This window comes from Acanthaster planci, linkage group LG02 (assembly GCF_054643075.1).
Source record: "Acanthaster planci isolate LZ-2023a linkage group LG02, COTS_SCS, whole genome shotgun sequence".
Lineage (NCBI taxonomy): Eukaryota > Metazoa > Echinodermata > Asteroidea > Valvatida > Acanthasteridae > Acanthaster > Acanthaster planci.
Genome location: NC_141778.1, coordinates 28,041,562 through 28,058,934, shown reverse-complemented (window position 1 = coordinate 28,058,934; position 17,373 = coordinate 28,041,562). Strand labels below are relative to the sequence as shown.

Genomic DNA, 17,373 nt, shown 5'->3' with positions numbered 1-17,373 from the left:
GAGGGGGCACTTCCCCCATCCACTGCCAGTGCTCCATACTGACATACATAAAGAACAGATTGTTGCATGTTTGTGGCATTGCATGGCATGGCAAAATGCGTGAAACCATCAGGGAAAAACTGTGAATGTGATGGTAACAATATTGGTTCTGTTTATTGTGTTTAGTGTCGCATTATTCTGTCATGTTGGATGCACACGCTCGTGAAGGTAACTTCGACCATGTAAAGTGAACATGAGTTGCATGGGAATCAATGAAATAAAATCCTTACAGACTGGAATTTTAAATGGCAATTGTTGTACACTTGATTACTGCATAGCAGACAGGAATGGATTGTATCTTTTGAAAGTCTCTGGTGTAATAAGTTACCATGTGTTAAAAATATTGTTATTTTGGTCCCAAAATGCCAATGGCTGCAGGTTTTTTCAAAGATATAAATAAAGTGGAATTCAAGCAATTGCCGGAAGTTTGGTATCCCTGAATATTATGTCTTGGAAAGTCAGGGCTTTCACAAATTGCAGAGAAAATCATTTAGCATTCCAGAAATTGATCGGGTTTTGTCATGGTGTGAAGAGGTAAAAAGCAACACACAGGGCTACTAGCAAATGAAAGATGAGCTGACAACCTCATGCCAGCCAAGCAAGAGAAGTTTTTCAAATCATCAGAACTTCCCAGCCAGGTGAGTTTAGAGAACCAGTTACTAGTTTAGTCTCCTCAACTCAAGCACAGGTTGTCCACACACAAGTTCAGAAATTGTTACAGAATGGGGCTATCACACTTGAAGAATCAGTGTACAGCAATTTAATTCTTCCCCGCTTTAATTCCCAGGAAGTCTGGAGAACTCCTAACTGTAATGAACTAGCACCTAAGTTTGTGTTGTATTAACACTTCAAAATGGAGTAGATAAAGCTGGTCGATCCATTCAATCAAGATTTTCTAGAGTCAATAGACCTAAATAATGGGTATGTCATAGTATCCAGTTACTGGGATCATTGCGAGTATTTGTTTGGCAAAACCAGCTGTTCCAATTTGCTTGCCTTTCATTCGGGCTTTGGAATGCTCCTCACCTTCATCAAAAAGGCATTCAGTATGTCTTCTACCTGGATGATATACTGATTCTGAGCAAACCATCAGTGGAATGTAGAAAACATTTGAACACAAAAATGAACTTGCTCTTAGCTGGTGGAATTCATGATAAATCAAGACGAGACAGTTTGCTCTATCACAACAGATAACATATTTATCAACTCCAAAACAATGATTTTATCCTTGCCCGTGGCGAAACCAACAGACTTGTGGAGCATCGCCAAGAACTGCCTTTCACATTAACACATGGAACAGTTCATATGAGTCTCAGGTGACCCTGTCTCACACTTCGTAATTCAATGAGTTAGGATGTGCTGAGGCAGGGTGGAGAACTGAGCAGCTCCATCTCCATTGAAGTAGCCCATGTCATAGCATGGCGTCTCAACAATAGCCTCTCGTAATCAAATCCTACTGTCTGGCTTCTTGCGCCAGCGCTGTTAACACAAGAGGGTGTCAAAGAGTTCTTGGCATTAAAACCAAGTAGCTAAAACTATCTAAAACTAGCTAAAAGTTAGTAGCTAAAACTAACTAAAACTAGCTAAAACTAAAACCAAGTAGCTCAGGGTAGGTGAAGCTCCTCAGATCTGGTCATCAGTCCACCTAAGAGGAGGACAACTCTGACTGTAAACCCAGGTAGGTAGAACTTGTTAGCCTAGGTTGGCAGTCTGCCCAGGGGAGGGACAACTCTGACTGTAAACCCAGGTAGGTAGAACTTGTTAGCCTAGGTTGGCAGTCTGCCCAGGGGAGGGACAACTCTGACTGTAAACCCAGGTAGGTAGAACTTGTTAGCCTAGGTTGGCAGTCTGCCCAGGGGAGGGACAACTCTGACTGCAAACCCAGGTAGGTAGAACTTGTTAGCCTAGGTTGGCAGTCTGCCCAGGGGAGGGACAACTCTGACTGCAAACCCAGGTAGGTAGAACTTGTTAGCCTAGGTTGGCAGTCTGCCCAGGGGAGGGACAACTCTGACTGTAAACCCAGGTAGGTAGAACTTGTTAGCCTAGGTTGGCAGTCTGCCCAGGGGAGGGACAACTCTGACTGTAAACCCAGGTAGGTAGAACTTGTTAGCCTAGGTTGGCAGTCTGCCCAGGGGAGGGACAACTCTGACTGTAAACCCAGGTAGGTAGAACTTGTTAGCCTAGGTTGGCAGTCTGCCCAGGGGAGGGACAACTCTGACTGCAAACCCAGGTAGGTAGAACTTGTTAGCCTAGGTTGGCAGCCTGCCCAGGGGAGGGACAACTCTGACTGCAAACCCAGGTAGGTAGAACTTGTTAGCCTAGGTTGGCAGCCTGCCCAGGGGAGGGACAACTCTGACTGCAAACCCAGGTAGGTAGAACTTGTTAGCCTAGGTTGGCAGTCTGCCCAGGGGAGGGACAACTCTGACTGTAAACCCAGGTAGGTAGAACTTGTTAGCCTAGGTTGGCAGCCTGCCCAGGGGAGGGACAACTCTGACTGCAAACCCAGGTAGGTAGAACTTGTTAGCCTAGGTTGGCAGTCTGCCCAGGGAAGGGACAACTCTGACTGCAAACCCAGGTAGGTAGAACTTGTTAGCCTAGGTTGGCAGTCTGCCCAGGGGAGGGACAACTCTGACTGCAAACCCAGGTAGGTAGAACTTGTTAGCCTAGGTTGGCAGCCTGCCCAGGGGAGGGACAACTCTGACTGTAAACCCAGGTAGGTAGAACTTGTTAGCCTAGGTTGGCAGTCTGCCCAGGGGAGGGACAACTCTGACTGCAAACCCAGGTAGGTAGAACTTGTTAGCCTAGGTTGGCAGTCTGCCCAGGGGAGGGACAACTCTGACTGCAAACCCAGGTAGGTAGAACTTGTTAGCCTAGGTTGGCAGCCTGCCCAGGGGAGGGACAACTCTGACTGCAAACCCAGGTAGGTAGAACTTGTTAGCCTAGGTTGGCAGCCTGCCCAGGGGAGGGACAACTCTGACTGCAAACCCAGGTAGGTAGAACTTGTTAGCCTAGGTTGGCAGTCTGCCCAGGGGAGGGACAACTCTGACTGTAAACCCAGGTAGGTAGAACTTGTTAGCCTAGGTTGGCAGTCTGCCCAGGGGAGGGACAACTCTGACTGTAAACCCAGGTAGGTAGAACTTGTTAGCCTAGGTTGGCAGTCTGCCCAGGGGAGGGACAACTCTGACTGCAAACCCAGGTAGGTAGAACTTGTTAGCCTAGGTTGGCAGTCTGCCCAGGGGAGGGACAACTCTGACTGCAAACCCAGGTAGGTAGAACTTGTTAGCCTAGGTTGGCAGTCTGCCCAGGGGAGGGACAACTCTGACTGCAAACCCAGGTAGGTAGAACTTGTTAGCCTAGGTTGGCAGCCTGCCCAGGGGAGGGACAACTCTGACTGCAAACCCAGGTAGGTAGAACTTGTTAGCCTAGGTTGGCAGCCTGCCCAGGGGAGGGACAACTCTGACTGCAAACCCAGGTAGGTAGAACTTGTTAGCCTAGGTTGGCAGCCTGCCCAGGGGAGGGACAACTCTGACTGTAAACCCAGGTAGGTAGAACTTGTTAGCCTAGGTTGGCAGTCTGCCCAGGGGAGGGACAACTCTGACTGCAAACCCAGGTAGGTAGAACTTGTTAGCCTAGGTTGGCAGTCTGCCCAGGGGAGGGACAACTCTGACTGCAAACCCAGGTAGGTAGAACTTGTTAGCCTAGGTTGGCAGCCTGCCCAGGGGAGGGACAACTCTGACTGTAAACCCAGGTAGGTAGAACTTGTTAGCCTAGGTTGGCAGTCTGCCCAGGGGAGGGACAACTCTGACTGTAAACCCAGGTAGGTAGAACTTGTTAGCCTAGGTTGGCAGCCTGCCCAGGGGAGGGACAACTCTGACTGCAAACCCAGGTAGGTAGAACTTGTTAGCCTAGGTTGGCAGTCTGCCCAGGGGAGGGACAACTCTGACTGCAAACCCAGGTAGGTAGAACTTGTTAGCCTAGGTTGGCAGTCTGCCCAGGGGAGGGACAACTCTGACTGTAAACCCAGGTAGGTAGAACTTGTTAGCCTAGGTTGGCAGTCTGCCCAGGGAAGGGACAACTCTGACTGCAAACCCAGGTAGGTAGAACTTGTTAGCCTAGGTTGGCAGCCTGCCCAGGGGAGGGACAACTCTGACTGCAAACCCAGGTAGGTAGAACTTGTTAGCCTAGGTTGGCAGTCTGCCCAGGGGAGGGACAACTCTGACTGTAAACCCAGGTAGGTAGAACTTGTTAGCCTAGGTTGGCAGTCTGCCCAGGGGAGGGACAACTCTGACTGTAAACCCAGGTAGGTAGAACTTGTTAGCCTAGGTTGGCAGTCTGCCCAGGGGAGGGACAAGTCTGACTGTAAACCCAGGTAGGTAGAACTTGTTAGCCTAGGTTGGCAGTCTGCCCAGGGGAGGGACAACTCTGACTGTAAACCCAGGTAGGTAGAACTTGTTAGCCTAGGTTGGCAGTCTGCCCAGGGGAGGGACAACTCTGACTGTAAACCCAGGTAGGTAGAACTTGTTAGCCTAGGTTGGCAGTCTGCCCAGGGGAGGGACAACTCTGACTGTAAACCCAGGTAGGTAGAACTTGTTAGCCTAGGTTGGCAGTCTGCCCAGGGGAGGGACAACTCTGACTGTAAACCCAGGTAGGTAGAACTTGTTAGCCTAGGTTGGCAGTCTGCCCAGGGGAGGGACAACTCTGATCACAAATTCGGGCAGGTAGAGCTTGTTAACCTCAGTTGGCAGTCTACCTCTAGGGCTTGTCTACTTATGCATATGGCGACTGGACCCGATGGACACAGGGGAAACCGGCAAACAAGGGACTGAACGTTAGCAAGCTAGAATGACACTCAGTGCGAAAGAACCTCAGTGAGGAGCTGGACAACGAATTGGACCACCAATGGAGTAGAAAAGGACTAGGCAACTTTCATAGATGTGGTTCACAACACCACTTTCACTCATCTGGGCCAGAGCATGTGCAAACAACAAGATTGGTTGGATGATAATGATAAGGAAATTCAGAAGCAGCTTGACGTGAACCATGCAAGCTACAGGGCCTAAAAAGCAACCAAAAGGGGCCTCCTCATATGAACAAGTCAAGATGGCAGAAGCTGAGAAAAAGCGAGAACTGCATAAGTCCAGAGCCTCCTCCGTATCTCCTGTGCCAACAGACCACTTGTGCCCAACTTGTGGCAGAACCTTCTGTGCTCGCATTGGATTGATCAGCCACAGCGGAACACACCATACCAAGTCATCATTGACGTGATGTCCTTGGTCATCGCCGGCAACGACGGATGAACAAGTGAAACTAGACACATGGGCACACTTTATCACACAGTGAAATGGCCAGGCTCTTTTTGGCCCAGTCCCTAACATCACTATCCAAACAGATGACTCATTCCAAAGTTGGGGCACCTGCGTGGAAGAGAAAGAGGGCCTGGATTGCAGGTCATTAGGGGAATAATCTCTGCACATTAATCATCTGAAGTTACTGTGAGTTTTCCATGCTCTTTGGCTCTTGATCACTCAACAATGAGAACAGGCATCGGCTACAATCTAACAGCATAACAACTCTATCTAAATCAATGACAAAGAAGGAACACATTCTCAGGAACTGTCAAATTTAGAGGAAAAAATTCCATTGTAGATTAGGATAAAGAGCCTCTTCAGGTGTGGACGCCATCTGTCACACCTGGTCTGTCAAAAACAACTACCCATGTCCTGCTGTGTCACTTAAAGTGCATGTTCTGAAACTTTTGTTTAACAATTGGAAAGGGCACTGTTATCATGCCAAGAAAGACTTCAGCACAATTTTGGTTCTCGATCAGTCCCAATTTGTGAGCTCAAAAGAACTAGTGATTTGCAACTCTGAGAAAAGAGCCAATTAGCCTTATTAACAGTGAACTGAAAGTGAGGTAAACTTTTTCATTTTGGGAACTTTCAGCATGAGAATGAAAGCAATGAAATGAATGTTTATTATAGATTAATTTCATTTAACAAATAAGTGAAAAGTTGAAATTTACTATATATGTTTTAAGCAACGTGTAAAAAAGAGGGCAGTGAGGCATGGAACCCAAATTAGTCTGGTACCACCCCATTTAGCAGATTACATTGAATAAGATGAATTCAGGGAGCATGACGAAAATGGCTTCCTTGTGAATAAGGCCTATTTGCATGGCTGTCACAGAAGCTTGACAACTATTTGGGGGGAGTCAGGTTGGCGTAGTGGTTCTTTCCTCACCTTCCACTTTTGAGGTCAGGGTTCAATTCCAGGTTGATCCAAATGTGGATTGGGTTTTCAGTCCTTACCTGATTCTGTTTTAGCCAGAATATTCCTCTGGGGTTTTACTCCCACCTCTAAAACTGTAACTGCTTCTCATTGTCTCCTCTGTACAGGTTACTTCAGGCTTGCGAGTTACATTGCCTATTAGGGTGCTTTTGAGGAATCATTGGTGTCATTATCAGAAATGATTAATAATAACAATAGCAATTATACATTCCACCACACTTCAATTTTTTTGCAATTATTTGCGTCAACATTCACCCAAACAAAGGGCAAAGTTCACCAAGAAAACTGCTTCCTGTCCTTTCTCCAATATTTTTATGTGTTCATGAGAAAAAATAGACAAGAAATGGTTGAGTGGTTAAGACGTCTGCACTAGTAAGCAGGAGGCCGTGGGTTCGAGTCCCACCCGAGTAAGCTTGTGACTTTTTTCGCAAGCTCTCGGACAAGTACTGAGCATACAGTGTTTATTAATATATACGTTGGGTAAGGGCAAAACCCGTTATATAAATTAACATCTCCCCAACGCAAAAATACATCTTGAAAATAATTCACGGCACCCGCTGCTTCACCTGACTCGGACCGGCCAGCCGACCCCGGCAAGCTCGGTGGTCGAGTGGTTAAGACGTCTGCACTTGTAAGCAGGAGGTCGTGGGTCCAAGTCCCACCTGAGTAAGCTTGTGACTTTTTTCGCCGACTCTCGGACAAGCACTAAGCATACAGCGTTTATTAATATATATGTTGGGTAAGGGCAAAACCCGTTATATAAATTAACATCTCCCCAACGGAAAAAAAAAAAATACATCTTGACCAAAAGAAATGAATTTACCAAGTTAAGAAAAGGAAAACAGTATCAAGCTTTAAAACACATTCCACAAGAAGTGCAAGAAGTCCTCGGTCTACCAATAATACATATTCCTGCTTTAATAAATTACAAGTAAAGTCCTTTCATGTGTCCTTTGCTTGTCTACTTGTCGTCTTGACAACTTTAATTAGCTACACTGCCCCACACTAAAAACGGCTCCCTACATTCTCCGGTGGTCTATATCCCCTCTCCTGTACACACCATGACTCCATATCAACCATCCTGTTTCTGATTATAAAAATGAACAAATTGCCTTTAAAGAGAAAAATTTCCAACTTCAAACATAAGAAAAGACCATATTGCACCCCTGAAGCGCATCACTGAAGCAATGAATTTTAAGGACATTACGTGATGCATTAAAAGTAGAAACTAGACGATACAGGGCAATCTGTAAGATGGCATAAAGACTGCTGAAATATTTTGGGAGTCATAAAACAAACTCTAGTATTTGCGTCAAGGAAAATTTGCCCCCCAAAATGGCTGTTAATACATTTTACACATACAGTACAGGATAAATCTCAAACAGTTTGGGGGTTCTTCACATAACTTTGAATAACACAAATGATATAAGTGGCCTCTGGCCGTTCTGTAACGTGTGTGTCTACAAAATATAAACTGAAAGATGTGTAGACAAAAAAACAACTGCATAGATTCTGGGGGCTGATACTACTTTTATATGTAACTATTCCATAATGCAGACTTGGATCTCAAATATATAACTTCAATAAAGCACAAGGGAATGCATGAATGAATGTGCTCACCACCAACACCAAAGTAGGTTGTAATTATGCTCATTTGAAAACTTCAACCAAGTAAAAACTTCCATTACCGTGAGTTATTTTCCAGAGTGCTACTGCTGGTGTGCCTACTATCGGCATTTGAATCATCCGAGAAACCAGGGGCAATGCTGGATGGTGGGTATGTTGATTCAGTAAATGGATTCTGATCTGTAACAGGTAAACAACCATTTACAGTGTTTTAAAAAAAGCCATGTAAGTCTGATCAGAGTACTGTCATGCTGAATGAAAGGGAAATAAAACCTCTGTAATTTACCTGCACAAATCTATCAACTGCTCAAACTATTAAAAAAATTAACTATAAATAATTTCAAAGTCCCCTTTTATTTTTCATCTTGATTTCTGATGCATTTTTTACTCTCTTATTTATTCTTATACTACTTGCATATGATACAACTAAGAATGCTTCATTATTTTCAGTATTATTTTATAGATTATAGATTTGTTTTAATGCTGTGAAATGGAAGTCACAGTGTTTGGAAATTATTATATTCTGGTATTTGTCCATTTCAATTTAAAACAAGACAACATTTTAACATATGCCATTTTGCACAAATGCCATTTTGCTGTATGTATACAGCTAAAATGCTGACTATTCCCTCTGCTCTTTCATTAACTTGTTGAACACAAAAATAAACAGCCAATAGCAAAATGATGTTGAATAAAAAAAAAACCTTAATGCAGAAAAAACAGAAACCATAAGGTTTAAAAGACACTTAGATTACAAATAAACTAAGCACAGTGAATTAAAAAAAAAGGCCTATATGACACAAATGGAGTTTGGAGGTTTCTTCGTGGAACACAAAGTGAACACAATGCAAACACCTTATTGTCTCACTCATTGCTGTAATTCAGATACTACATCCATTCACTTGCAATCATTGAATGTGTGATAAGCACATTTGCGATCTTTTGATCTGAGAGCTAGATAGACAGTGAGAACATGTAGATGCCAATGGCTGTTTTCTCCAGTGGAGCCAGTGGACAATCATAATGAAATTGTGTATACATGGTTTTTTTTAGTTGTTTTTGTTTTAATGGCGCTTTCTTTAACTCAGGCTATTTGCGCCAATAACTGTACGTTTATTCATACACTTTATTAATCAGCATCGCATTACGGAGTTAGGAAGACGGTCCAGTTTTAGAGGCAGGAGGAAACCAGAGTACCCGGAGAAAACCTGCGAGAGCGGGTATGGACTGGAAACCAAATGCACTTAAAGCCTGTGCCAAGCCGGGACTCGAACCCAGGCCTCATTGGTGCAAAGCGAGGAAAAACTGTTACGCTAACCCGCTCCCCCCCATGGTGTATATATATGCAGTGATAGTATTTAAATGGTACAATCACTGGGTGTTTGTATCAAGCCATGAATCATTACATGGCAATGTGTGGCAATGATTTCACATTCATCCCAAGGAATACATGTATTAAGGTTCACTTCTGTTTACTGTTCAAGTTCACCACGCTACTCATGATCCACATGTTCATTGGCGACAAGAAATTTCCCAGACAGTGTGCAAGATGGTTGTCAGATGTTTGTTTTCTTCTAAAATCAGAATGTTGCAATTCATAAGTCTTTGAAAACTCAAAAATCAGAATGGTCCCCATTAGATCATAACAGTCATAGGTCTGCTAGTCCCCACCCATGCCCTAGCCCAGGTTGGACGCCAGTCTCCCTAACGCAGTGTAGCCAGGGAGTCCACCTGGGCTACCTATGCCCATAACAAAACCACTGTACCTGGGATAAAGCAAAGCAGTTCATTACCAAGCATGCACATGCAGGTTGGCTTGTGCCCTCTTGTAGAATTACTTAGTGGCCACTTACGTAGGCAAATATGCCATTTCCTGCTATAGTAAAATACCTTGGCTACAGCCTTATTTAGTGACTATTTGCATTTAAGCATGCTACACTGCACACAATATGAATGCAACAGCTGTGGAATGATAACAACGTGCAGACAGACTTAAAATGCAGAGTCACACAAAATATGCAGAGAGTGGAAAATAAAAACATTAAATTCTGCTGAAACATGAAAATCCCACATGGCTGCATGACCTGTTGACAAACTGTTCACTTACCAGTGTGCTGCTGTTCTTTACTCTTACTATGGGTCCCGGTTGCCCCCATGCCAGGAGGGTCGGTAATTTGTCCCGTTTTCCCCACATGCACTGCTTGCTGTGGCTGTCTTTCTGTCAGCTGCTGCTCTCTCAAGTTGACTGACTGAATCTCTCTTACCTGAAGCAAGTCCAGGGTATGGACCATTAAAAAAGTAGATTAAAGTTTGAAAATACTAGGATTACTACTGGCTGCGTATTTGACAGTTTAGGTGGCATAAGCGCATTATATGGCTGGGTACATACGTATTTGGCTTTTCCACACAGAAGTGGAAGAGCCCTCCCCTCTGTCCTCAGTTCTTCCCATGTTATGTTTTGGTCCCAAATCCCATAGATCTGTGCAATTTTTCAGTGTAGCCTTTTGGTCACTTCTAAAGGTTTTCGTCAAACTTGGCCTGAGTAAAGACATAACATTAACACTGCACAATATCATGATGCCATGGAATATTCCCATAAAGGGACACTTTTCAGGGTCTCCCATGGAACTGAAATCTAAGATCACAAAAGTTCAAACCCTCTGTGTCTACAAAGAAGACATTTAATACGGAAGAAAACTAGATTGACGTCACTATGATCATGTCATTACATGATTTTTTATGGCTATCTTATTTTGTGATTCTTTTTAGCTGGTCTTGTAAACACAAGGTATTTTCAAAGTTCTTTGGTATTAAAGACCTTGGAACAATCTTTGTAAATTGGATTTGATTCAAAACGGGCGTTTCACAATAGTGCGCCTCCAAGAGTTTGAAACGCAATAGCCAATCACAATGCACAAAATTTGTCGACCCAAAGTGCGTTTGGAAAGGGTCAACAAATTTTGCACGTTGTGATTTGCCAATGCTTTACAAACTCTTGGAGGTGCACTATTGTGAATCGCCCGCATTCAAATCAATTCCATTCAATCTATTATATTCAATATCGCACTTATTCCCATATTTGTGTCAAAATAAAAACTGAAAAAAGTGGATCAGAACACAACTTTTTTGCCTGTGTGATTAAAAATTAAAATAAAAGAGGAAAATTTCACGAAGTAAGGTTGACATGGTAAAAAAACAATTTTCGAAACACACACCAGCAAGGTTCTGTTGACATGAAAGTTTGTATGTGGTACCTGCATTTACAATACATGTGAAGTGACATTTAAATTATTTTGTTTTAGTCGGATATCTTGTCTTCACTTGTCTTCTGCTTGCATATGTTGACTTTATATTTAGTCTAATCAACTTGTAAATTTGAGCACAGAGAATACATTCCAACAGCATGACATTGTGTCCCCTACGTTGACAATGTGATCATGTAATTTTTTGGTCAATTTCTTCAATTTCTGCTTATACCCATTAACTATGTCCTGACTAGCACCTTGGTCACTCAAAAACTCCTGACCTAAAAAAACTTAGCAAAAACTGATTATCATGATGTCCATGGAAAGTGATGCCAACCTTTCACTTTATGCCCACTTTAAATTTCTACACAAATCTAAACAACTACTGTTTACTCTTTCCAACATTCTGGCTAATATTAAACATTTTCTGGTGTCATCTGAAATTTGGACTCCTTTGAAATTTGGTCCCTTTTCCCTTGTCCCCCCCCCCGGCAGAAACGTGGGAGGAGTCCTTGAGGTCATACTTTCACAGACAGTCACGACATATGCATATTTCCCTGGTGATCTTTCGCTATTAGCTGGTTATCTGATCAACTGTAATGTGCCCTCTATCAGTCTGACTCGAAAAGCCCAGGTGAAAGAAGGGAGGACAGGAGGGTTGTGACTATCTGAGTAAGTATGACCTTGAGGACTCCTTCCGCACTGGGGGGGGAGTCTACTTCAGTCAGACAGTCACTACATATGCAGAGTAGCTAGGACCCTGGAGGGGGGTTGGCGAAGGGCGCACTAAAGTTAGTAGTTGCAAATGAACATGAGGCTACATGTGTGTTACACAGTGTGGTATATAGGGTAAAATCACCAGTGGAGGGAGGATATCAGGAGGACACTTGGGACATCCATCCTAGTGGCGATTCTGTAGTCTTGATGTGGAAGACGAAATTGTCTTGTTTTGGATATTGTCTGTCTGCAAGCAGTGAATCAGGTAGCATGAGGTGAAGGTGGAAGTTGACTTCCAGCATGCTGCCTTGCAAGTGTCGTCCAAGGGAATGCTTCCAAAGTAGGTCCACGAGATTGAGACTGCTCTGATGTCATGTGCCTGTATGTGCCAACAGGTGGCACAGTAGGATAGAGATGGCTGTTCAGTGTTAACAAATTTGACGGCCGACACAGCCCATCTGGCTACAGTGACTCCTGATGCAGGCCGGCTAGGATTGACAGAACTGATGAACAGTTGTGAAGACGAGTCGCTGAGATATTTAGTTTTGGTGAAGTGCTAGTTTGGAAATCGAACTGGGCACCAGCGTTTATTGTCTAGGGATCCCAAGTATTTGATGATGTCAGGAACAAAAATGTCTGGAGGATGGAAAGACTCAGGTTGATTCTTTTAAGGAAAGCCATGAACGGGTTGAGTTGAACGCTGTGAAGTTCCCAGCGGATATGTCCATCAGCAATGGATAGGGTGTGGAGTTTGCTGCCCCTCCGAGACATGGTAATTTTCAGACCAGTTTCACCGAAGTGTGGAGGAGAAAGGCATTACCAAGAGGTTTGAAGGGCCGATGTACGAGAAGCTCTAGAACCTGGCATAAGTCCCATGAGGGGATGAAGAATCTCGAGGGAGGATGATCAATGAACACGCCACAGAAGAGATGTTTGAGAGCGTTGTTGTCCAACATGGAAGAGCCGTCTTGAAAGCCGGAATGGATGGCGGAGATGGCAGAATTACATTACTGCAGAAAGTCGCAACTTGTATACTAGAGTTGAACAGGTGCACGAAGAAATTGGCTATGATTCTCAAAGGTGCGTTGGTCAGAGCTACACCTCATTATGTACACCATGAAGTAAAATGTTGAAGCCTACTGTTGTAGACTTTGCACATGGATTGTTGCCTGCCCTCGTGGCAGTGTTGTTAGAAAGGCTAGCTGAGCGGAATGATCATTCAACAATGGCCAGCAGGTCAGGTGGAGAGTCTCTGGCCAAGGGTAGAGAAAGCCGGAGCCCAGTTGGTGGAGGTAGTCTGGCGTGAGCAGTAGTATTGGAGGAACCTGGTACAAGAGTCTGGTGAGATGAGGGAACCAGGGCTGGGCTGGTAAGGCCAGAAGGGGGCAATGAGGAGGACTTGGCAGTGTTCCTGGTCAATTTTGGACAGTATGACTGAGATCAGGGATATTAGAGGAAATGCGTAGGCGAACATCCTGGTCCAGCTGAGATGGACAGCATGGGTTGCCCAAGCTTGTTGGTTGTGGAACTTCGTGCAGAAGGCCAGAAGCTGGGCATTTTGAGACAAGGCGAAGAAGTCAATGTGGGGTCTGTCTGTAGCCTCGAAGACTGAGCGTACTCCTCCCGCGTGAAGGATCCACACTGTTGGGTGGATGTTTCCCTTAGAGAGTGCATCAGTGATGGTGTTGTTGGATCTGGGGATGTGCGTTGCTTGGAGATCAATCCCATGGTCCACGGCCCAAAGGAACATTTCTCTCATCAAGAGGCATAAGCTTGGAGTGTGGATGCCCCTTGATGATTCAAGTAAGAGACCACTGTCGTTTTGCCCCCTTGATGGTTTAAGTAACAGACCACTGTCAAATTGCCGGATGGATCAGGACGTGTTTGTTCTCAATGGTCAGGCAGAAGTGTCGGAGGGCACTGAATACTGCTTTGGGTTCCAGGATGTTAATGTGACCCCAAGGAGCGGCGGTTCCCAAGTCCCTGTGCATGTATTGTGGCAGAAGAAGACCAGGTCCGTGAGGCTCACCATGAGGCCCAGGAGGTGAAGGCAATCCCAAGACCGGTGGAGTTTGTGGCCTTGGCTGCAGACCTGTCGACGATGACACCATTGCCTAGGTACTGAAAGATCAGGACATCTCGGTGGGGAAGTAGGCCGTGATACTCCTGACGACGCTCGTGAAAACCCTTGGGAAGGTCAAGAGGCTAAAGGAAATCGCTACAATTCAAGTTGGCATGAAATACAAACATGAATTTTCAAGAGATGAAGTGTATTACACGGTCCCTTTAAACAAATGTTAAAAACTGACCAAGCATATAAGTGTATATTTACATGTAAATGTATTCCCACATGCAGTTCAATTTCCAGCAAGCATCACGTTTTTCTTAAATTATCTTGTTCAGGAAGATCAAAACATATTCTTGTTGCACAAAAAACCCTGGGCAAGAAATATCTTAAATTGTTAGTTTGCCATACATAAGTAGCATGATGCAACTGATGCCAACACAAATTTTTAACTTTTTAAAATTTTAACCACCTTAATAGACGGCGTTCATGTGTTGGCCATCTACAACTGAAATTTAGGGGAAAAAAATGATTTTCAAAATCTGAGAATAAACATAACAGTAATAAAATTGTCACAAGTCCTCCTAAAAGGCCTTAGAAATGGTACCTTTGAACCAAAACTCTGAAATGAACAACTCAGAGAAAATATAGGACCAAACACGATGAAATATAGTTCAAAACATTTAATATATGAACCCCCCTTTAAATACCACTAATTACACAGTTCATCTTAGATACATTCAAAGCAAACCTCGCGGAGAACAGATCAAAATTAAAAGATACAGATGGGCACTTGTGGTCTTTGGTCCGGATCTCGGTTTGAGGCGGGTCCCGCTGTCCTCCCAGAGGTTAGGTGTCTTCCTGGCACATCAGTGGGGGAAGGTCTACCCGTCAACCAAGACCCCAGTCCAAGATAAAAAGCCAGGCTATATCTGGTTCCCTGGCATAGCTGTCAGATGGTTGCGACGAGGTGACAAGACTTCTAGACTGCTGGCATTTTCACTGTCATCTTGGTGCTCTCAAGCTCCCAAATACGACGCAGTACTTGCAAAAACGAACCCAATCCCCGACCAAACGCATTGGTCCAACCTGGGGGATGAACGGGTTAGACGGGCCTTTAATGCCCCAACGTAGTGCCAGCAGTCAATCTCGTCACCAAGTGCCGAGCCGATGCCCTTCCCAAGGTTTTTATACGAAAACGCAATGCATTGTCCCAAATTCCTTAAAATCGTACCATCTAAACCGGAATGGTTGCGGCCAATGAACAGTCTTTTCTTATTGTCCGACTATTGACTACTGACCAGAGTCCAGTCCATACTTTTCAACCATTCACCAAGTACTTAATATAAAGTCACAGGCACTGGCCTCAGCATTTCGTCCGCCAGTGAATACCTTTAACCATTCAGTTCAATTGAACCACAACGTTCTGGAATTTAGCACAATTTTAAGTTAATAAAACACGGCACATTTCTATAATAAAACAAAAATCTCTTAAATGAAATCAAAGTGTGAGTAAACTAAAACTTCAATACACATTCATCCCAGTTTTTGTTTCGAGTAATTTTAAATTTGTGACAAATGTATCTAAATATTTTTGTCCCCCTAAAAAGGACAAGGACAAGGGGACAGGACAGGACAAGAAAGGAAAGGTCTCATACCCGCAATAGTCTGGTACCATCCCATTCAACAGATTATAGATTCAGCGAACAAGATAAAGCATTGCTTCACCATGAATAAAGACTATACGCATATTATATTGTTGATGCTGTTTACATATAAAAAGAACTGTGATGGCCGATCATCCTACCTCCTGTTCTTCAGCCTTAAAAGTGTGCATAATGCGACCTCTGTATGCCACTGAACCTTCGTACTGTTGCTTCTTGCCAGAGTTTGGTTTCTGTACACCTAACTCAGTTGGAATATGTTGATGGCTTGAAAATTCCTAAGACATTGAGAAAACAGAGCAACAGTAATACAGATTTACCTGGCTGTTTTAAAACTTTTTTTCATTCCCATTCACCAATTTGAATATTCATATTATCCAAAACAAATTTAAAGTGCTTTAGTTATTTACCATTCAATTTCAGAGTTTGGTCACCACATCTGAACACTGTCGAGAGTATTGCAAATTCAGTTCATCGAAGCTGTCGCTGAAATGCCGTGTTCAGAGATATAATTTGTTTTTTGTCAATTATGTAACGCTTTTGCGTAAATTAGTCTTGTGTGTGCTTACACGCATTCCTTGTGCCTTCACGAACAATTTCGCACAGAAGACTGACATTAACAAGACCCCGTAGACATAAAGCTATTTTAGTTTAAAATAATTGAAAACAGTGAAATTAAAAAAAATAATTATGTACTTGTACAAAAATTTTTCATGACCCTTATCTTCCTCCTGTTGTGTTTGTGTGCCCCTGGAATTAGTCTTGCATGTTCTCAAGACAATTCCCTCAAAAGAAACAAGACATTTATGAATTACAAAGAGAGAAAGTGATACACTGCACAAAGCTGCCTGTGACTATTATGCCGTTTTCTGCATGTCACAATAAAGCTTAATGAAACTGAGCAAACTTCATTAATTTGGGTTACCCAAGACAATTTGTTCAAGATTGGATACTCCTTCCCAACAATAGGGGCCTATGATTTGAATTCCTTTGAAGTTGAAATTGTGTTACAAAAGACAAATTAAACATTGCAAGTGCACAACATCAATTCTAGTAGACAATTTGAATATGTAAATCTAAGAATTTTGACTGAAAAATGTGTTAACCACATCCTGCTGGGGGTATCTATAAATGTTAATTCTGCTGGGCCAAAGTATTTTTCCTTTTTTTGGTATTAAAAATTCATATCTTCATTACAGGACACTTACACCCACACATACAACTGTCTGGTTTCTACTCTAATCTGACAACCATCTATTGACGCACGAATATTTCAGCCAGGCCTGCCACCTTGTAAAAAGAGCCCAGATTGTGCAGTGTTATGTAATTTTTTTTGTTCCCGAAACTGGCACAGTGCGCTGCTGACGTCTTTTCAGTGGGTGCCAGATTAGTGTGCAGCGGTACTGTGTGGCTCATCGCTGTGGTGGTGGAGCGCTTTTGTCCCCAGTGATAATTCGCTCACACCGAATGCCCCAAACAGTGGTATACTGTTTCAAAAAAATGCTGGATTATCTCCGCTATAGACATTGAAAAAATGTTGGTTATTCCCAGCAGCCTGGTCTTTTGTTACAAGGCCCAGTTCCCCTTGTCCAATTTCAGACACCCTGGCTGTGCACATAAATAACATGTGCCCGAAACTGGGTTAAAATAGCCTGGAAACTATTATAAGTCCAAGAAAAGTATAATACATGTTGGATATGAATTACTGGCTACACCATTAACTGATATA

At 43.5% G+C, this 17,373-nt stretch overlaps 1 protein-coding gene across 9 annotated transcripts in view; it reads right to left on the bottom strand.

Annotated features, from left to right (window-relative positions):
* Positions 1–17,373, bottom strand: part of LOC110977157 (uncharacterized) — a 167,315-nt gene that overhangs the window by 14,181 nt on the left and 135,761 nt on the right. For 7 of the 9 annotated variants that reach the window (XM_087132999.1, XM_087133004.1, XM_087133003.1 and 4 more), the window contains 3 exons: positions 15,788–15,922; positions 10,061–10,217; positions 8,016–8,133 (listed from right to left, as the gene is read on the bottom strand). In XM_087132999.1, the coding sequence (XP_086989125.1) occupies positions 8,016–8,133; positions 10,061–10,217; positions 15,788–15,922 (410 nt within the window). Of the gene's footprint in view, positions 1–8,015; positions 8,134–10,060; positions 10,218–14,648; positions 15,070–15,787; positions 15,923–17,373 lie in introns of those variants that run through there. The other 2 variants (XR_015424342.1, XM_087133005.1) reach the window with 2 other exon arrangements.